This window comes from Marmota monax, unplaced genomic scaffold, assembly GCF_021218885.2.
Source record: "Marmota monax isolate L192 unplaced genomic scaffold, Marmota_monax_Labrador192_F-V1.1 WCK01_AAM20220418_F8-fsc00012, whole genome shotgun sequence".
NCBI lineage: Eukaryota > Metazoa > Chordata > Mammalia > Rodentia > Sciuridae > Marmota > Marmota monax.
Genome location: NW_026695227.1, coordinates 926421 through 948877, shown reverse-complemented (window position 1 = coordinate 948877; position 22457 = coordinate 926421). Strand labels below are relative to the sequence as shown.

The window sequence follows — 22457 nt, the reverse complement described above, 5'->3', positions numbered from 1 at the left end:
CTTTGAGGATTAAGTTTCTGTCACTTGAACTTCGGGAGCCTTATCAGCTTCTTATAAGAAAAGCTAGATTTTTAATATCTGAAAAACTGTCTATGGAAATCTTAGTTTTAACTGATTGAGGGCATTATTAGTAATAAAAAACAGTATTGTTTTTATCAGACCATTTTTATTAAATTTGTTTGCTCCATAGTTTGCTATTTTTCCAAATCTCAAGGATCAGTGGGATTAACTTGTGATATTTGTTTCCCTCTGATGTCCTCCCTTTAAGTTTTTAAAATTAGAAACTGTTTATAAAATTGTTAACTTTATGCTTACTTATAAGCATGTAAGCAACTGCAAATAAAAATGGAGAAGAGTCATTTCCATATAATAAGAAAATTGTTTATTTTTTCTATGCTTACTTACAGAAATTGGCTCTGATAGAGGGGAAAAAGTTCTCATGAGTTAGAAATTTCAAATAAATTCTAAAGATTAGTCTTAGCATATTTTATGAAATGGAGTCTAGTCTCTTCAAAATGATTAAGCTTATGTATTTATTTTGCATGAATGTATGTTTGTTATGATTAAGGACTTTATATTCTTACCATATATTGTAGTTCATTTATGAGATATCTGAAGATGGTAAGCTGACAGGGACCTTGGAATGGTACATTGTATCCCCCGTTAGTAAAATGAAGCTTATTTTTACAGTGTAGGGGAATATTAGGCTTTACATGGAGGAAACATTTGTATGTAGTGTTCACAAATATTAACTGGAGTCTTTCTTTCTTTTAAAGGAAATTTTCTTTTTTTCTTGTTGAGTGAATTCTGCTTTGTCCTAAATTTTATCCCATGATATACTTGAATCCATCAGTTATTCTCTTAATTGTGACTTACTTTTGACAAGCTTGGTGCTTACCTCCTAATAGGAGCTCAATAGTTTAAAAAAATTGAATAACATATCTTGGTGACTTATAAAATACTTGTCTTTTGTGGTTCCATGCCTCTAACTTTTTATATTTGTAACAAGTTTTTAACTTAATTAAATAACAAAATGGAAATCTTTGTTATTTATAGGTGAAATTTACTAACTTTAAAATATTTTAGCAAATAAAAATACATCAGCAGGCTTCATTTACAAATTCTAAAATGTCTCAGTTTCATTTATTGTAATTGCTTTTATCTTGAGTATCAACCTTGAAGTAACATGATTTGTATTTTTTAGGGGTGGATAAAATAGGGATTTATGTTAGCTTTGGTGAGCAGTGGCATGCATATACTTTTATTTATTACTAAAATTCTCGTGAGGCTAATTCATTTGTAACAACATTTAATTTCACCACAAAGTAGACATTGAGTTTTGAACGTTAAATTCTTTCTTGGAAAAGATTAGTGACAATTGTGAAATTTACATAAATTACATTATACAAATCAGAAAACAGCCCTTATTACATTTTCCATCTTGGAACTGGGAACTATTTACAAATTGCTTATGGTTTGTCCAGTTTTTAATGACAACATTTCAAATCTTGTATGATGTAATATCTTCATGCATGTTGCACATGAAGTGTCGAGTATGGTTTAGTAATTTTTGAAGTGAACAGTAACTCTTTTATGCTGGTTGCTTGAAAATACTGATAATTCATTTTATGTATGTATAGAGAGAAAAGAATGGTGGCCAATGAATTGTGACTTGAGCTTGTTTTTACTTGTATTATTAAATTAAGATGAAAATTTACTTTAGTTCATTCTATTGGCATACACTTGCACACGAAACCATTTCACTGTTTCTGTCTGCCTGATGCTATGTATTTAACTATGCATATTCCATCTTTCTTACAACATCTCCTGATTCTTCCTGTGTCCATTTCCTTGTGGATTGGGGTGGAGTGAAAGGGAAGATTGTACATGGGAAATAAGAGTGCATGGAGAAGGACAAAGTCTGGGTTCATTTTTGCTTTTGGAAAAACATGTGCTGTGTCGATTATTTTGATGCGGTAGTAAGACCTGCTTTTTACCTTTGAGTTCTTCATAATTTATCTAAAAGGTTAATGAGTACCATACTGTAGCAAAACATGGTATGAAAGTACAGAGGAAGGAGTAACTTCACTTTCTACAGTTGGGAAAAGCATTTACAGAAATGAAGTTAACTTTAAAATATTTTAGCAAATAAAAACACATCAGCAGGCTTCATTTACAAATTCTAAAATGTCTCAGTTTCATTTGTTGTAATTGCTTCTTTTATCTTGATATCAACCTTGAAGTAACATGACTTGTATTTTAAATTTAACTTTTAAAAATAGTCTCATTTCTTATTCATGTTTTAAGAAATTTTATCAAGATAAAATTTGTATGCAAAAAAATTTTGTTTATAGTTTAATGGGTCTTGATAAATAACTGCTTTTTATCACCTCACTCCAGGAAATTGCTTTAGTCCTTTTGAAAGTCAGTCCTTGCTTCCACCCCAGTAACTGCCAATCTGAGTTTTATATTATAGATTTGTTTTGCTGATTCTAGAACTTTATGTAATGGAATCATGAAGTAGTCACTCTTGGGTCTGGTTTCTTTTGTTCAACATAATTTTAAAATCCATCCTGGTCAGTGTATGAATAAGTAGTCATTTCTTTTCAATTGCTGAGTAGTATTCTGTTTTATGAATATATCCAAGTTTATCTGTCTACCTATTTATGCACTTTTGTGTTGTTTCCAGTTTTGGGTTATTCTGAATGAAATTTCTGTGACTGTATATGTACAAATCATTATATGAACAAGTTTTTATTTCTATTCGATAAATATTTAAGAGTGGAATTATTAATTGGCAGAGTAAGGGTATGTTTAACTTTGTAAGAAACTATAAAATGTTTTCCAAAGTGGTTATTATTATAATAGCAGTGTATGAGCATTCTGGTAGCTCAATTCTCACCAATACTTAGTATTGTTAACCTTCTTAACCTAGTGGATGTGAAATGATATCTTACTTTGATTTTAATTTGCATTTCTCTATTAATTATTGAAGTTGAACATCATTGTATGTGCTAATTGGCCATTCATATATTTAAGCATCTATTCAAATCTTTACCCATTTAAAAAAGGTGTAATTTATATATATTTAATTTTTACCTTTTGATGGAAACTTCTGAATTTAGACAAATGCATATATTTGAATAATTACCACCAAAATTAAGCTATAGAATAATTCCATGCTTGTTCTCCCCCATTGATTATTTTCCTTTTGACATCTGTTTTTTTCTGCCTATGCCTTAGGTAACCACTGATTCTTTTTCTGACTGTAGTTTTGTCTTTTCCAGAATGTCATATAAATGGATCATATAGCATGTAGCTCTTTAAATCTGTCTTCTTTCTTTTACTGTAATGAACTTGTGGTTTATGTCTGTTTTGTGTATCAGGAGTTTTGTTTTATTGCAGAAAGTATTCCATTATATGAGTATAGTATGGTTTATTCATCCATTCACCATTTGAAGGACATTTGGTAATCTTTTAGAATTATGAGTAAATCTGCCACAATTATTTGTATGTAGGTTTTTGTGTGAATGTATACTTAATTTCTCTTTAGTAAATATCTAGAAATAGAGTTAGTATATCTTACAGAAATGTTTGTTTATATTAAACTATCATTTTCCAAAGTGGATATGCCATTTTGAATTAAAACAGGTAGTATGTAATGATTTCAGATGCTCTATCTACTCTTTAGCACTTGGAATAGTGAATTTCTTAGAGTTCTACTAGTACAGTTGGGTGCTTCTGCCTTGTTTTATATTAAGGTGCCATCAGTTTACTCACCATTGCTTTTGGACTACCAGTACAAATAGCAACACAGTTGTTCATTATATTCTGTATTATTCAGAAAGATTATTCAAAAATGAATATCCCCTCCCCATGTTTTTGTTGGTGTATTATAGTTGTATATAATGGTGGGATTGTTACATATTCATACACGCATACAATTGTCACAGTATAATTTGGCCAGTATCATTCCCTGTTATTCCCCCCATCCTGACCCTTTGCTTCTTTCCTTTGGTACTCCATTTGTTATATTGATGTATATATCTCATGTTTCTTCCCCCTCCTCCTTTTTCTAGCTTTCATTTCTTTTATTTTGGATAGTCTTTTTTTTTTTTTTAATTAGATGGAATCTATTGCTTCAAATTTATAGATTCTTTTGCTTTTCCTTTTCTTTCCTCTTCAGTACTGGAAAGCAAACACATGGTCTGGCACAAGCTAGGCAGGTACTTTAGCACTGAGCTATGTCTCCCAACCCCCTTTCCTGTTTCTTTGATGTTTTGGAAATTTTTATTAAAAACCAGAAAATTTGCATGTTACAAAATCAACATACAAAAATCAGTAGCTTTCCTATATACAAACAGTGAATATGCTGAGAAAGAAATCTGGAAAACAATTTCATCTACAATAACCTCAGAAAAATTATATGTTTAGTTATAAATCTAACCAAAGAGGTGAAAAACTCTACAGTGAAAATTATAGAAGAAGGAAATTGAATAACTTAGAAGATGAAAAGACCTCCCATGTTCATGGATAGGCAGAATTAATATTGTTAAAATGGTCATACTACTAAAAGTAATATACATATTCAGTGCAATTCTCATCTTCACAGAACTAGAAAAAACAGTCCTAAAATTCCTTTGGAAGCGTAAATGACCCAGAATAGGCCAGAGCAATATTAAGCCAAAAAAGCAATGCTGGAGGCATTGCAATACCTGACTTTAAATTATACTACAGAGCTGTAGTAACAAAAACTGTATAGTACTGGCATAAAAACAGACACATAGATCAATGGTACAGAATAGAAGACAGAGACAAACCCACATACGTATAGTCATCTTGTCCTGACAAAGGTTGCCAAAAACATGCACTTGAGAGATGACAGTCTTTTTAACAACCAGTGCTGGGACAACTGGTTATCCATATGTAGAAGAATGAAACTAGACCCTTAACTCTCACCCTGCACAAAAATCAACTCAAAAGACCTAGGAGTTAGACCAGAAACTATGCAACTCCTAGAAGAAAATGTAGGGTCATCACTCTAGCATTTAGGCACGGGGAACAACTTTCTCAATAGGACCCCCAAGGCCCAGGAAATAATGCTAAGAATTAATAAATGGGATGGCATTAAATTAAAAAGCTGCACAGCAAAGAAAACAGTTGAAAATGTGGATAGAGAACCTACAGAATGGGAAAAAATATTTGCTAGCTACTCTTCTGACAGGATTAATAACGATAATACATAAATGACTCAAAACTTCACACCAAAAAAATAAAATCACCCAATTAATAAATGGGCAAATGAATTAAACAGGCACTTCTTGAAAGAAAAAATACAAATGGTCAGAAATATATGAAAAATGTTCAACATCATTAGCAATTAGGGAAATGCAAATCAAAACTGCACTGAGATTTCATCTCATACCAGTCAGAATGGTAGTCATCAAGAATACAAATAATAAATGCTGGAGAGGTTGTAGAGAAAAAGGAACTTTAACATTGTTGGTAGGACTGTAAATTAGTACAGCCACTATGGAAATCATTGTGGAGTTTTCTCAAAAGGCTGCGTATGGAACCACCATGTGATCCAGCTATATCACTCGTCGGTATTTATCCTGAAGAATTAAAGTCCTCATACTACAGTGATATATGCATTCCCATGTTTATAGCATCACATTTCACTATAGCCAAACTATGTCAGCCTAGGTGTCTATCAGGGGATGAATGGATAAAGAAAATGTGGTTAATATACACCATGGAGTGTTATTCAGGCGTAAAGAAAAATGAAATTTTATCATTTCCAGAAATATGGGTGAAACTAGAGACCCTTATGATATTGTATATTCTTGTTTAGTGACTTATCTATACTAATTCTGTTGTATATGTGTGCTCAATGTGCTGTCTCTAAATTCATTGCTTGTATTTTCTTCTTTTAAAATACTTTTATGCCTGTTTTTTAGGTGTTGCCCTTATATCTCTCGTCTGAGTGGTTAGTTGATGACTGAGTAAAAGTTATTGTTAAAAATATTGGGCCATTAAATGTTTTGGGTCTTTGGATTGTGGAATATTTAAAAATTTTAAGCAGTTTGAAGTTTGTCTCACATTTAGCCAGATCAGCTTGCGAGTGTTCTTTCTGGCATCTTTTGAGAAGGAGCAGCCATGTACATACATAAAGCCTTCCTGACCACCAAAGAATTATACTTCACTTAACAAGGCTCTCTGTCTCTTTCCTAGGACCTTCATGTTAAATTTCCAGTTTGTCTGCTGGAAATTTTGTTGCCTGCCCCAGCCAGTGTCCCTGGGATAACAGACTGCCCTGACTGTCTATACTCTTGCTTTTGACAACATTGCTAGGCATAGTTTTTTTTTTTTCATGGTTCGTCCTTAATAAAGTCATCCCCTCTTGTAAGGCAAAGTAACTGTAGTTCTCATGGCTTGCCATGTCTATGTAAGGTAGAATTTTTTTGCCACAAATTGACATTATTGGTAGGGATGCAGTTAGCTCTTAGCTAAAATATCACAGTTCTGGAGCTTTATTAGATTTTCCTTGAATACATGTTCCTCCTTTTATCAATTTTCTGAGACTTTAGTTATTTTTGGCGGTGTTGTCCTATTTTTTCATTACTTTTAGGTCAGAGGATTTATGGAGTTTCTCACAGAAACTCTTGAAGCCACAGTGTCTCTGTGTTCTTGTTAGTCTCCGTTCAGTCATTCTCACATTGCAGCAAGTACACCTCCCTACCTGCAAAACAAAGCCAGTCATTTCATCTTCAATTTTGAAAGTGTTCAAGTGTCCTCATGCTGCTCTCAGAATAAACTTCCCAAATTATAACATGGTCTGGCCTGCTTTCCTATATAGTTTTATCTCATGTAAATGTACTCATTTTTATCCTGTATTCTAGACTGTATCCAGTCAGTAGCCTCAATTTAAGGAGCACTTTGCTTTCTGTTCCTTAAAAGTCCAGGCTCTGACCTATGTCATTAGTATTGACTTTTCATCCTGAGGAATATAGGTTTGGCTTTCTAGTCCCCATTTGTTAACCATGACTTTGAGGAATATACTTATTTTTTTTAAAATTTTCTTATATGAAATGTGATGATGAGTAATAGTCCATAAGGTTGTAAGGCTTAATTGAGGAAATATATGTAAAGCTATTAGCACAGTACCTTGTATCTGGAAGGTATTTTTGTTCCCCACTTGATGTTCTCCTCCCAGCCTTTTTGAATAAGCAGTTTATATGAAATAGTAGAGATTGCAATGTGCTTAAATAAAATTAATCCATTATCACCAGGCTATCAATTATTTCAAAGTTAAACCTGTATTTCACTCTGCGCTCTAACACATTTTAGAAACTCATTACTCCTAGTTCATAGCACCCTCTTATCTTTTTTGGAATTAATACTTTTTAAAAATTTAAAAATTTGTTTTAATTAGTTATACATGACAGTGAATGCATTTATGCACTTTGATATATCATACATAGATGGGATATAATTTCTCATTTTTATGAGTTGCAGAATCATATTGGTCATGCAATCACATATATACATACAATAATAATGTCTGTTTCATTCTACTGGAAATACACTTTAAAGTATTACAGAGTGTTTCCTTTATATCAAAGAAGAAATTGCTTCTTCCCTGTATTGAGACTGTTAAACTCTTTAATTTTTTATTTTGAAAAAAAATTTTAATTTTGTATACAAAAAAGAAAGTAAATCAGTGAATTCCTGTAGATAACAACTATAGACAATTAGCACATTTAAACATTTAACATTAATATAGTAGTACTGTATGATTTGATGTTCCGCCAATTTTGTCTTTTCCCCCAATGTCCTTAGAATTTCCCCCTACCTTATAGTCCATGTTGGCTTGATGTGCACTTCATATTTCTTTATTCTACTCCAGTCTGTATTGTTTCCTCAGCCTTTGATTTTCATGGTATTGTTTTGTAGAATACACCTTGAGTATTTTCCTTATAATTTTATTTATATGATGTACTTTTAGGCAGCAATCATAGGTAAGAGATTTATATAAGATTCCATGTTCTTGTCAGTGTATCACATTAAAAGATTTATGATGCTGTTTTAATCTCCATTGGTGTTGTTAATGTAGATAACCTTTTTTATAATCTCCATTGGTGGTGTTATGTTAATGTAGATAACCTTTTTATGTTAGTATACCAGGTTTGTCTAAAGGTATCATTTTCTCCTTTGTTATTAATAAGCAACCTGTGGGGAGACACATTGAGATAGTATGAATATTCTTTATCCTCTTAAATTTTGATCCAGTGGTTTTTTTTGTTTTTTGTTTTTTTTGCAAACTTTGATGATGCTTGTCTGAAATGGATATTACTGTGGTAGTTACAGAAAGATTACTAAAATTAAAAAAAATTCTTGAGGTTTTAGGTTTAGTATTCTCTGGAGAGCTTTCTTTATCTAGTAGTGTTAATTACAGAATATTTTGTTGTTATTTGTTTATATCATGGTTTTAATTGTTTTATTACCTTTAGGTTCATGTACTGGACAGACTGGGGAGAAGTGCCAAAGATAGAACGTGCTGGAATGGATGGCTCAAATCGTTTCATTATTATAAACACTGAAATTTACTGGCCAAATGGACTGACTTTGGATTATGAGGAACGGAAGCTTTATTGGGCAGATGCAAAACTTAATTTCATCCACAAATCAGATCTGGATGGAACAAATAGGTAAGATTATTATATTAGGCTTTTTTTTTTTTAAATGTAAGAAAACTCCATGTTGGCTTGATATATAGTAACCAAAGTATAAAGCCTAATTTTCTTAAGAAATTAGTATATTTTTGGCTAAGTGTTGGGGAGGAAGAATAGACTTTTAGTTTTTTTTTTTTTTTGGCAAAGGTTTTCTGCTATTCTTTAGGATCTCTCTTCATATTCTTGTTGCTTCTTTTGCTGTGCAGAATCTTTTTAATTTGATGTTATCCCATTTTTTAATTCTTGGTATTTGCTGAACTTTAGGAGTCCTGTTGAGGAAGTTGTTGCCTGTGCCTATATGCTGGAGTGTTTGCCCCACATTTTCTTCTAGGAGTTGCAAAATTTCTGGTCTAATTCTTAGGCCTTTGATTCATTTTGGATTGAATCAAAGGTGAGAGATAGGGAGCTGGTCTCATTCTTCATATTGATAACCAGTTTTCCCAGTACTGGTTGTCTATCCTTCAGCATTTTTTGGGGGACGGGGGCACCTTTGTCAAGGATTAGATGACTTTATTTATCTCTGTGTGTTTATCTCTGTGTCTTCTATTCTGTTCCATTTGTCTATGTGTCTGTTTTTATGTAAGTACCATGCAGTTTTTGTTGTTATAACTCTGTAGTATAATTTGAAGCCAGGTATTATAATGCCTTCAGCATTGCTTTATTGGCATAGAATTTCTTTGGCCTTTCTGAATGTTTGGTTCTTCCACATGAGTACAAAACAGTTTTATGAAGAATGTCACTGGTAATTTGATGGGGATTGAATTGCAACTATATACTGCTTTTTTTTCCCTTTTAATCTACTGTGAGTGAGATTGTTTTCCTGATTTCTTTTTCAGCAAATTTATTATTGGTATATTGTAAAGCTATTGATTTTTATATGTTGATATTGTATCCTGCTGAATTTGTTGATTAGCTCTGGCAATCTGTGGAGGTTTTTGGATCTTGTAGGGTCATATTGATTATTTGTCCTCTTCCTTCTTTGTTTTTATCTCTTTTATTTCTTCCTTTTACCTAATCACTGTGGCTTGTATTATATTGAACAGAGGCAGTGAGAATGAACATGGCTTCTCTTGTTCTATATTTTACAGTAAATGCTTTCATTTTTTCCTCATTTACTATGATTTGGCTTTGAGTTTGTCATAAATAACTTTTATGATGTTGAAGTAAGTTCCTTTTCTCCCTAGTTTGCTCAGTGTTTTTGTCTTAAAGGGGGTGCTGAATTTTGTAAAGGGTTTTTCTGAATCTTTTGAGAAAATTATGTCATTTTTGTCCTTAATTCTATTTGTGTGGTGGATTACAAAATTTATTTGCATATGTTAAACTATCTGCATCCTTGGAATGTTTGAAGACAACATGATTATAATGGACAATCTTTATAATATGTTGTTAAATATGATTTGCTCATATTTTATTAAGGATTTTTGCACCTAGATTTATTAGGGATATTGGTCTGTAGTTTCTTTTCCTTGACGTGTCCATGTCTGGTTTGGTTTCAGGATGATACTGGCTTCATAGAATTTATTTGGAAGTATTCCACCGCTTTCTATTTCATAGAATACTTTGAGGAACATTGTAATTTGTTGTTCTTTAAAGGTTTGGTAGAATTGAGAATCCATCTGGTCCTGAGCTTTTCTTTGTTGGAAGGGTGCCCCCCCCATCTCATCACTTGTTTTTGTTCTGTTTATGTCACTTTTGTCTAGAAATGTATACATTTCTTCTAGATTTTCCAATATATTGGAGTGTAAGTTTTCAAAATGATACTAATGATCCTTTGGATTTCTTTGATGTTTGTGGTGATATCTCTTTTTATACCTCTAGTTTTATTATTTTGTGTCTTTTTTTTCTTTTTGATTAGTTTGGCTGTGGGTTTACCAATATAGTTAAGTTTCAAAGAACCAAATCTTTGTTTAATTCATATTTATATTTTTAAGAATTCTCTATTTCTTTGATTTTGACTCTAATCTTAATTATTTGCCTCCTTCCACTGCTGTTGGAATTGGTTTGTTCGTGTTTTTGCAGGGCCTTGCATCATTATGTTCTTTTAGGACCTAATTTTCTTATGTAGGCACACAATAGCTCTAAACTTACCTCTTAGAACCACCTTTGTAGTGTCGTAGAGGTTTTGGTTTCTGGTATATTGTATCACTATTCTAATTTGATTTTTTTTTTAAATATTTATTTTTCAGTTTTCCGTGGACACAACATCTTTATTTTATTTTATGTGGTGCTGAGGATCGAACCCAGCACCCCACGCGTGCCAGGCGAGCACATTACTGCTTGAGCCACATCCCCAGCCCCTCTAATTTGGTTTTAAGAATTTTAAAATTTCTTTCCTGATTTCTTCTGTCATCCATTCATTATTCAGAAGTGTATTATTCAATCTCCATGTGTTTATATATAAACCATGTAGTTTCGAGTTTTTCTTGTCTCCCCCCCCCCCCCCCCCAATTTCAGTCTGTATGATAAGGTACATGGAGTTATATAATTTTTTCCCCTGTATCTACTAAGAGTTGTTTTGTGGCCTTATGGTTTTAGAGAAGGTCCATGAGCATCTGAGAAAAAAGTGAATTCAGCAGTTGTTAAATGAAATATTCTACAGATATCTATTAAGTTCGTTGGATTTATAATGTTTTTTAGGTCTGAAGAGTGTTTTTGAGAGAGGTGTGTTGAAATTTCCTAATATTGATCTAGGGTCTGCATTTTTAAGGCTAGAAGTATCTGTTTTATGTAATTAGGTGTACTGATGTTTGTGGCATAAATATTTACTATCATTATATCTTGTTGGATTGTTCCCTTTAATAGTATGAAGTGATTTTTCTTTTTTGTCTCTTTTGATTAATTTTGGCTTAAAGTCTGGTTTGTTGAACATGAGAATAGCTACTTCTGCTTTTTTGGGGATGCCTTTTATATAGCATATCATTTTCCATCCTTTGATTTTCAGCCTGATTTCTTAAACAATATATAGTTGGGTTTTATTTCTTAATTCATCCTACCAGCCTATGTCTTTCAGTTGAGGAGTTGATATCATTTGCATTCAGTGTTATGGTAGAGAGCTGTTTATTAATTCCTGCATTTTGATTTATTTCTAATGTTTAATTTGGTCTTTTTTTGTTTAGCTACTTTTCAAGTGAAATTTGTGTACATACGAGCTCTGGAATTTGTTTTTGATTTCTTCCTGTGTGTAGTATTTAAGTGTTTTCTGTAGTGCTGTCTTAGTAGTCACAAATTCTTTTAGTTTCTCCTTATTTTGGTATGTTTTTATTTCTTCTTCCAGCAATTGCTGGTTATTGTGATCTGGTTGACAGATCCTTTCTTTCAAGGCTTGGAACACATTCTAAATCTTTCTAGATTTTACTTTGTGCTGGGAATTCAGAAGTAATTCTGATGGGCTTGCCTCTAAATGTGATCTAATGTTTTTCTCTTGAGACTTTTAAAATTAAAAATCTATCCTGCTCTGGACATTAGGCATTTTAATTACGTGTTGTTTTGTGATTCTTTTTTACACTTGTGTATTTGGGGTTCTGCTTGATTCTTGTTTCTAGGTCTATCTCATTCCCAAGATTTGGAAAATTTTTGTTATTCTCTGAAGAGGTTATTCATGTCATTACTCTGTGTCTGATGGCCCTCTTCAACTCTTGAGTTTGGCTTCTTGATATTGTGTCAGAGTTCTTGTATATTGTAAACATGTTTGCTTATTTTCTTTAAATCTGCCCAAATATTCAAAGTTGGCCACTTTGTCTTCCAGCTCTGAGATTCTGTTGTCAGCATGGTCTACTCTATTAGAGGGACTATCAACTGAACTTTTTTTTTTTTTTTTATTGTGCCTTTCATTTCCAAGGATTCTTTGTTTACTGAGGAATTTCCCATTTATATCCTATACTGACTACTTTAGTTCATTTAGTTTTTCTGTGTTCTTGAATTCAATGATTATTTTTATAATCATTGTTTTGAATTTTTTGTTGTATTTCATTTGCTTTAATATCTTTGAAGTCAGTTGCTTGTAAATTATGAACTTTAGGAAGTGTTATGTTATCTGTTTTTTTATATTTGTTGTATTCCTGTGTTGGGTTTTGTGTGTCTGTTGGGTTCTCTTCCACTCTTCTATTTTAAGAGCATAGCCTTCTCTTGTCGAAGTGATCCCGTCTCTGGAATATCAATTACTGTCAGTTTTTAAATATATTTCCAAGTGAATTTTGTAGTATAGTTTCTCTGCTAATTCTTTGGTAATGATTTGACATAGTGTATATTAATTACATGAGAACTTAAGAATCTCACTTTTCCTGTAGGTCTCATGAGTGTGGTCCTTTTTGTAGATCAGGAAGTTGTGTTGTATACAGCAGCAACAATAAGTAGTACTGAGCCAGATGTGGCATTAAACAACAGGAGTCAGTTATGCCATCTATAGTCCCAATTGCCACAACAACATGACTGATAGTATATACATATTTCTGAAAGATTGTAAAATATAATTCAATAAGAGAAAGTTAAATGGGGTAGGAAGCCCTGAAAGAAAAGAACTGTCAACCAGATCACTGTAACCAGCAATGTTGTACCTCAGAATAGAGGAAGAAATAAAAACCTACCAAAATAAGGAGAAACTAAAAGAATTTGTGAAAGTTTTGAATATTTCAAATTGGAAAGCAAAACTGATATAAAGTAGGAAGAGAAAAAGCCAAATAAGGGAAGCTAAAAGAGAGAAACAGGGCTAGGGCTGTAGCTCAGTGGCAGATGCTTAGTATGTGTGAGGTACTGGGTTTGATCCTTAGCACCACATTAAAAAATAAATAAATAAAATAAAGACATCCTGTCCATACACAACTACAAAAAAAAAGTTAAAAAAAAAAGAATAAGAGAATTATTAAAAGGAGAAGAATGGAGAGAAAGAGTGTGATAAGAGAAACCAAAGCAGGGAAAAACAAAATATCCTAACCCACAAAAGAAAAAGTAACAGATAAAAAATGATAAAAATATAAAACAAGGGCTGGGGTTGGGGCTCAGTGGTAGAGCACTTGCCTAACATTTGTGAGGCACTGGGTTTGATTCTCAGCACCACATGTAAATAAAACAAATGTATTTTATTCACAAAACCATAAGCAAAGCAAGAACACACACACACACACACACACACACATAATTCTTAATGAAAAATGGAAGAATTATTTCTTTCATTGAATAAAATAAAGGTCCATCAACATCTAAATATATGTGTATATGTATATAAAACAAATATATTTTATTCACAAAATCCCAAGCAAAGCAGTAACACACACACACAATTCTTAATGAAAAATGGAAGAATTATTTCTACTTTGGTGGTCAAAACTGTTGACAAGGATGGATGTTCACTGTTGTAAAGACTGTTCTGTTTCTTCTTTGGCTGTGTACCCCTTTAGAGAGCAAGTACTGGGATTATTAAACCTTTCCTCTTTTTATGTTGCTCACCAAGTTGACAGCTGGAAATAAAGTTCCTTGAAATAACTCTCTGCTTCCCTTCCCATTGATATAAGATAGGATGGAATAGGAAGTACTCTTGATTAGAATTTTGCCCAGATAGACTAGATCAGTGCACTGACAGGGCTGAGTTAATGTACAGTTCTAAAAGGGGAATTCTGGTGGCTGAAGTTTAGCTCTAATGACCTTTGGGACTTGATTCATGATATCTTTGGAGAGATTAGATCAACACCCTCCTCAGTCGGGTGGATTCTGGTCACTGTTGGATCTCTGAATCTTAGGGGCCTCTCAAGAATTCCACTTTAGTAGCCAATCCTCCACAGGTCTTGTACACTCTACCACTCACAGATATGGCCTTTCCAGGCTCAATTCCTGAGTGTGTAATCGCACACACTTGTTCAGTTTCCCCACTTTCTCTGGCTGGTTTTGTGAGCTACCAGACTCATAAAGAAAACGTGTTGTTCTCTGACTTAAATTCTCTGGGCACAATCTTCTCTGTGCCTGTTTCAGTTACAATCTGCTGAGTATACCCTAAACCATACAGTGGGCTCTTGCCAGGGCAGTATACAGTGTTTGCTGTGATTTCCTGGTATCCCACAGCTGCAACCTGCAGTATGGCTTCCTCAAGAGGGGGTCTCATCTCTTGTTTGCCAGTTGGAAAACAGGACACTTTTTTTTTTTTTTTACACATCAGCCTCTGGTTCTGCTAAGTACAGTCAGCTTTTCTGTTTTGCAGGTTTTTCTGTGCTGTATTTGTACATTATTTTTCTCTCTATTTGTGTTACCCCTCCCCTCTCTGGTGAACTGGCACTGTGGGTTGGTCTGTGATGTCCTCATTTTTGTCCTCTGTCCTAAGCACTCAACTTCCTGTTTTTGAATCTGACCATTTGATACTGATTTCAGGGAATTTTCTCTGACACCCATTTTGCTGAGAATTTTGAGCCATGGGAGCAACTGGAAACCTCAGCCTTCCTCTAATCCATCATTTTATATATATCCCTGTCTGGGAGGCTTTAAAAAATATTCTTTAGTATTGTACATACAGAATCATGTTATTTGTGATTAATGGCGATTTATTGCTTCCTTTTTCATTCTGAATGCCTTCTTTTCTTGCTTGATTGCATTGGCTAGAACTCTTGTAAAATATTGTTGCTTTCCAAATCTTTGGGAAAAGCATTCAATTATTTTTTGCCATTAGACATGATGCTAGCTGTAGTTTTTTTTGTGGCAGGCTTTCATCAGAATTGATGCCTGGATTGGGGGGGAGATTGTATATTACTAATTTATTTGCTTTATTTGTATAGATCTGTTCAGATATTTTTAAAATTTCTTCTTGAATCAGTTTCGATTGTTTTTTTCTAGGAATATTTTATTTCATATGAATTGTCCAATTTGTTGCCATAAAATTGTCCCTGGTATCCCTTGTATGATTCTTTTAATTTGTGTAAATTGATGGTGATGTTCCTCTGTTATTCATAATTTATTTGGTTTTCACAGTAGTGTCTTAGCTTTTTACTTGGTCACTATAGCTAAGGGGTTGTCCATTTTATTAATCTTTTCAAAGAACCAACTTTGAGTTTTATTGATTTTTTTTTTTTTCCTCTATATTTTTCTGTTTTGCGATTGGCATCCTGATGTTTTTGTTTTCCCCCTATGCTTGCTTTTGATTTAGTTTATTCTTTGATAGGTTCTTAAAGTCAAGCAGGTTGAAAGAAGATTTTTTTGAGATCCATCTTCTATAATAGGCACTTACATTCTATAAATTTATCCCTAATTACTGCTTTGGAGGTAGTCCATAAAATTTTATATTTTTGTTTTCTTTTAGCTCAAAACTTAATTTTTTTTTCTGTGACCGATTGTTTATTTCCAAATCCAAGGAAAAATTTGGAAAATATAGAATTTAGAAAAGAATTTGATTTTCTAAATTTCCATCTGCTGTTGATTTCTTAATGAATTCCATTTGGGTTAGAGAATATGCTTTGTATAATTTCAGTCTTTTGAAATTAATTCTGTGAGCTAGTATGTGGTCTGTCCTGGATAAAGTTCCATGCATACTTGAGAAAGATTTTAAGTCTCTTGTTGGTTGGAGTGTGCTGTAGATGCTAGGCTATGATGTTAATGTTAGGTTAATATTGTTCACATTTTCTCTATCCTTGATAATTTTTTGTCTATTTGTCCTTTTCTTTAATGCGAATAGGGTGTTAACATCTTTAGCTGTATTTTTGAACTGTTTTCCTTTTTCCATACTGAAATGTTTTGCTTCATTGTACTGGGGCTCTGCTTTTATATATATATATATATGTGTTGGCAATTATATTTTCCTGATGATTTTATTCTTTGACATAAAATAGCTTTTTTTACCTCTAATAATACTTTTTTCTTTTTCTTCATTATTTTTTCTTTTTTTTTTGGGGGGGGGCGGAGTACTGGGGATTGATCCTAGGGTTGCTTTACCACTGAGCTACATCTTCAGCCCTTTTAATTTTTTATTTTGGGAAAGGGTCTTACTAAGTTGCTGAGGATCTTGCTAATTGCTGAGGCTCAATTTGCAGTCTCCTTCCTTAGCCTCCCAGGTTGTTGGGATTATAGTTGTGCACCATCATGCCTGCTATAATACTTCTTTTTGTTTTGTTATATTTCATCTGACAGAGCTGCTCCAACAAACTCTGTTTTGTATTACTATTACTGTTTGACATAACTTTTTACTGTCAACAGATTGTGTCTTTGTATCTAAAATGTCACTTGTAGACAGCATATAGTTGGATCTTAGTTTTATTCAGTCTTGACAACCTTTGCCTTTTGATGTATATTCACATTTAATGTTAATTATAATGTTAGGCTTATAGCTGGCCTTTTTTTTTCTTTTTATCTTAGGTCATTTTTGTCCTTTTCTGTCTTTAGTATTTAAATGTTTTCCTCTGCATTATTTTAATTCCTTTGCAGTCTTCTTAAAATATATTTTCATTTAACAGTAACTATTTGATAGATTGCATTTTGACAAAATCTACTTCATGAAACTATTAACTTAATTTTTGCTAAATGCAGAAATTTCACTCCTGTATAGCTCTGTTACTTCTTTTCTTCATGGTGTTATTTATATTTCATTGCTGTTACAGTAATAGTCATGTTAATAATTGCTTCATACAATCTTTTCTTTTTTTTTTGTACTGGAGATTGAACTCGGGGTACTTGATCACTGAGCCACATCCCTAGCTCTTTTTTGTATTTTAGTTAGAGACAGAGTCTCACTGAGGTTGCTTAGTGCCTTGCTTTTGCTGAGGCTGGTTTTGAACTCAAGATTCTCCTGCCCCAGCCTCCCAAGCCGCTGGGATTATTTTATTTTCATTAAAAACTGTATATATTTTTTTAAGTTTACGAAGAAGGCAAAGTTCATCATCAGTTTTGTGACTTTACAGAGAACTCTCATGATTGTATATGTTTGGGGAAAAAAAACAGCAGTTTGCTTTCTGAGATAATTGTTTCCTTCTCCACTTTTTTCTGTGCCTTATTTTTCCATTTTTTTCTCTTGTACCTGTCAAACTCACTTTTCATTCTATTACCAGTGACTTGTCCTCATTTCAAGGCTGCCTCGAAGGGAACGCTTCTAGGGGTCCCCAGAAGGTCAATTTTGAGAGTTAACTGTTGTTGGAAATAATGCTAGCCCATTCAGTGCTGATAATGGGTTTGTTGTATTCACTTATTCTTAGAGTAGCCACAACTCCTACTATTCAGTTACTGTTCTAACTTTGTTTGCCATGCTTTCCAGTGTTGTCTTGGATGTTCTGCCCTTAGATATTCTATATTCCTTTTTGTTTGTTTCTTACTCCTTCTGCAGAGGTTCTGATAACAATTAGTAATGTCTTCTGGCTGTTTATAGTTTTCCACAACTTTTTCTGTCTTGGTGTTTTAATTTGCCACATAGTTTTAGAAATGTTGTCTTAGGGTTTTTGATTTTGCTATTTAGTTTGTTTTTCTGTAGAGGATTTATGGAGATTTTTCAGTAAATTGTGCCACCATCATTAATGTTATCTTTCTGGGTGTTGCTACAGCCTTTCTTATGGGGGAAACTTGCAAGATTAGGTTAAGATGTTAAAACTGCATGACAGTGGTTCATGGTGTGGTTAAAATAAGATTTATTACCCACATAGTCAGGCAGTTCTGAGATGGGGCAGTATTTCCCAGAAGGTGTCCAGAAACAGCAAATGAGAGTGCGGAGATATTTTATAAAGAGTAAATCCAACTGGTATGGAATTTGAAAGTAGCAAATGCAGGATATAGCAAAAGAACTCTTGTACTCGGGGCATAGTGATATGAATGAGCTTTTTCAGTAAGCTGCAGAAACTGACAGACTAGCACTAAATCAAATCATCTGTTGGTGGGTTTATCTCAGTTTCTTTTCCTTGGTCTCCATAGTTGAGATCCATTTTTAAGCTCTAATTATTGTGACATACACTAATAAGCTGGACTATGTACAGTTATCTCCACTTTCAGCAACAAGTCCCCATTGACTGGACAAATAAGTAAATGACTCTCAACTGATAGTTTCATAGTGCTGCTTTTTGTTCAGCTCTGTTAATTGCATCTTTTCTATTTTAAACATTTACTTTTATTAATCATTCACTAAGTGTTTAATAAGTACACTAGATTATGTATATCATATGAGATTTTTGGAATAAAAATAAGCTAACATCTTCACTCTCCAAAAGTTTATCTGATACAGAATTGATGAACAAGTAAATATTTAAAAAAATAGTCCAGTAACCTTATTTGAACCTAAAAGAATAAAAATGACTTGTAGGTGAGGAGATTAAGGAAGGCTATGAAAAAGTGACATTTAAATTGGATATTAGTATGTTGAGGGCCACAGCCGAGTCGGGATGACGCATGGCATTTTTGCCAGAAGTAGTGGTTGAGAGGTGACGCCAGCGAGCCTTTAAGATGATGACTTTTGAGTTCTGAAGAGTTCGCATTGGTTGGGGAAGTGCCGGAGGAGGGATTTTCCGGTTGGTGGTTCCTGGAGGAGCCGCGTGGGTGGTTTGGGAGAGTTCCCAGGGAGTGTGTGTGGAGTGTGCTGGTGGAGTTCAGAAATAAAGTTTGTTCCTGCTTGAGTGGCTCGTGATTTGTGCCAGCCAGACTGCGGCAATTGGCGGCCCGTGTGGGGAACGCCTGAAGCTCGGACATAAGTGAAATTGCTCGCCCCTAAGGGAAGGCGAGAGAATGGGTGACCATTTCAAAAAACAATGTGTTCTTGTTTTGATTTGTTTTGTTTTTGTTTCAAGCTGCCTATCCCTAGAACTTTCTCAGGCAAACTGGGAAAAATGGTTGGCTCAAGGTTTGAAGTTGTTCGCCCCTGAGGAAGAGATAGAAATAGACCACAAATGCACATGTCAAGAAAATAGGAAAATTGATACAATGATTTTTCCGTTTTTGTTTCATTCTGTTCCGTTTTTGTTTTGTGTTATCTTGTTGGGTTGTGTTATCTTTATAGTAGATTAGAAATTAGTAAAAAACAAACCGAAAGAGTGTTAAGTAAATTGTTAGAGGTTCAGACCATGGAGAAAGACATTTTAGATCAAGCAAAAGAGAAGGTCTCTTGAGCTAGTCAGACAGAGGGAGAACAACATTTTAGATAAAGTAAAAGAGAAGGTCTCTTGAGCTAGTCAGAGGAAGAAAATTTAAAGGAAAGGGGCCTATTAGGGAAAAAGCTACAACAGGAGGCTGCTACTAACACCGTTCTATCACCAGAAGGCGTAATTCAACCAACAGCTCCACCTATGGAGACAGCTGAGTGGCCCTCAACCCCCATAGTTGATAGATGGGATCCTGAGACAGGACCTCAAATATTAGCGTGCCCTGTACTTGAGCAGGCAGGAGGGCAGCGAATTCACCGTGCTTTAGATTTCAAAACAGTGAAGCAGTTAAAGGAGGCTGTAACAACCTACGGGCCACAAGCACCCTTCACTGTAAGCATGGTCAAATCCATTACCAACTTGGACATGACGCCAGCAGACTGGGCTAGCATGTGTAAATCTGAGCTAAATGGAGGACAATATTTGTTATGGAAGGTTGCCAATGAGGAATTTTGCATGGAGAAAGCTAGGCGAAATGCAGCAGCAGGTTACCCTCAAAGAAATCTAGATATGTTATTAGGAAAAGGACCTTATGAGGGTCAACGGCAACAAATTGAATATGATCCTGCTATATATTCACAAATTGCTGCAGATGCAGTTAGGGCATGGAAGACTACAAGGACATGGAGATTTACAAGGTCAATTATCTAAGGTAATACAAGGAGCTAATGAACCTTACCCTGAATTTGTAGATAGGCTTATTCAAACAGCTACCAGAGTTTTGGGGGACACAGAACAAGCAATGCCATTAATTAAACAGCTAGCCTTTGAGCAAGCAAACAGATGGTGCAAGGAGGCCACTAGACCATGGAAACATGGAGATTTAAACACATATATTAAATTATGTAGAGACATTAATGAACAAGGGCAAGTCTTGGCAGCTGCAGTACAACAGACTTTAGATGCCAGGCCAAAAACATGCTACAATTGTGAACAAACAGGACATTTTAAAAGGAATTGCCCCATAGGAGGAGGGTTTCACAAAACTAGGTATCAAAGGGGTAGAATACCAGGTATTTGCCCACGATGCCATAGAGGGAGACATTGGGCTAATGAATGCCGTTCTCAAACCACCATAGAGGGTACTCCATTATCAAAAAACGGACAAACACCAGGTGTTTACCCACGATATCATGGAGAAAGGCATCAGGCTCCATTGCCAAAAAACGGACAGGGGGGCCCAATGCCCCGGGGCCCACGACCACAAATATACAGGGCACTGGAGGAACCCAGCGACACCATCAGGGTAGTGCCCAGGACACATTGTCCATTAGATCCCTCATCAGACAAACCAGAGGAAGTACAGGATTGGACATCTGTGCCTCTACCAGAGCAATACCAACTCCAGAGATGGGAGTTCAAATCATTCCCACAGGGGTAAAAGGGCCTCTTCCCCAAGGAACAGTCGGCTTATTATTGGGACGCAGTTCTTCTATTCTAAAAGGACTTATGATAAGTCCTGGGGTAATTGACCCCGATTATGAAGGTGAAATAAAAATTATAGCTAGTTCTCCAAGAGGTATATCAGTAATTTCACCAGGAGATAGAATAGCACAGTTATTAATAATACCCAGCCTGAATGATAAATTTTCCAGTCGTACTATAGAAAGGGGTTCCAGGGGATTAGGCTCCACAGGTGTAGATTGGGCTATGCTGTCTTTAAATTTAGATTCTCGCCCCATGCTAAAACTAAATATTCAAGGACATAAATTTAATGGGCTACTTGATACAGGTGCAGACCTTAGCAGCATATCTCGTCAAAAATGGCCAAAACATTGGCCATTACAACAAGCCACTCAAACGCTTCGAGGCCTAGGAGTAGCAACTAACCGTCATAGAAGTGCAATGGTATTAGATTGGAAGGATCCTGAAGGATGTGAAGGAACTATACAGCCATATGTATTGGATCATCTTCCTATAAATTTATGGGGATGAGATGTCCTAGATCAATTAGGTTTGACATTAACAAATAACATCAATCCAAATGCGCCCACTATTAGGGCTAGACAAGGTTTTAGGAAAAAAAAAAGATTAGGAGAACAAGAACAAGGTATAGCAACACCAATACAAATAGATCAAGGAATAAATAGACATTGGGTTTTAAGAAGGGGTCACTGAGACAATAAAAATTACTTGGAAATCAGAAAGAACAGTATGGGTTCCTCAGTGGCCCCTGACTAAAGAAAAGATACAAGCAGCCCACGACCTGGTCAAACAACAGTTAGCAGAGGGACATATACAACCTTCCGTATCTCCCCATAATACTCCCATTTTTGTCATCAAAAAAAAAAAATCTGGTAAATGGAGATTATTGCAAGATTTAAGAGCCATTAATAATGAGATGGTTATTATGGGACCTGCTCAATCGGGGATTCCTCAATTGTCTGCTTTGCCAAAAACCTGGTATGTTTTAGCTATAGATATTAAAGATTGCTTGTTTTTTCAATTCCAATTCATCCTGAGGATAGTCCACGTTTTGCATTTACTGTCCCTGTGCTGAATCATGAAGGTCCTGATCAGAGATATGAATGGAAAGTACTCCCTCAAGGGATGGCTAACAGCCCAACTATGTGTCAAATTTATGTTAACAAAGCAATCCAGCCACTTAGAAATCAAAATCCTGAACTACAAATATTTCACT

The 22457-nt window shown here is 34.5% G+C and overlaps 1 protein-coding gene across 2 annotated transcripts in view; it reads left to right on the top strand.

Annotated features, from left to right (window-relative positions):
• The window catches only part of Lrp6 (LDL receptor related protein 6), a 200023-nt gene that overhangs the window by 54252 nt on the left and 123314 nt on the right, over positions 1-22457 (top strand). For both annotated transcript variants that reach the window (XM_046435533.2, XM_046435532.2), the window contains exon 3: positions 8514-8711. In XM_046435533.2, coding sequence (XP_046291489.1) covers positions 8514-8711 — 198 coding nt within the window. The remainder of the gene's footprint in view (positions 1-8513; positions 8712-22457) is intronic.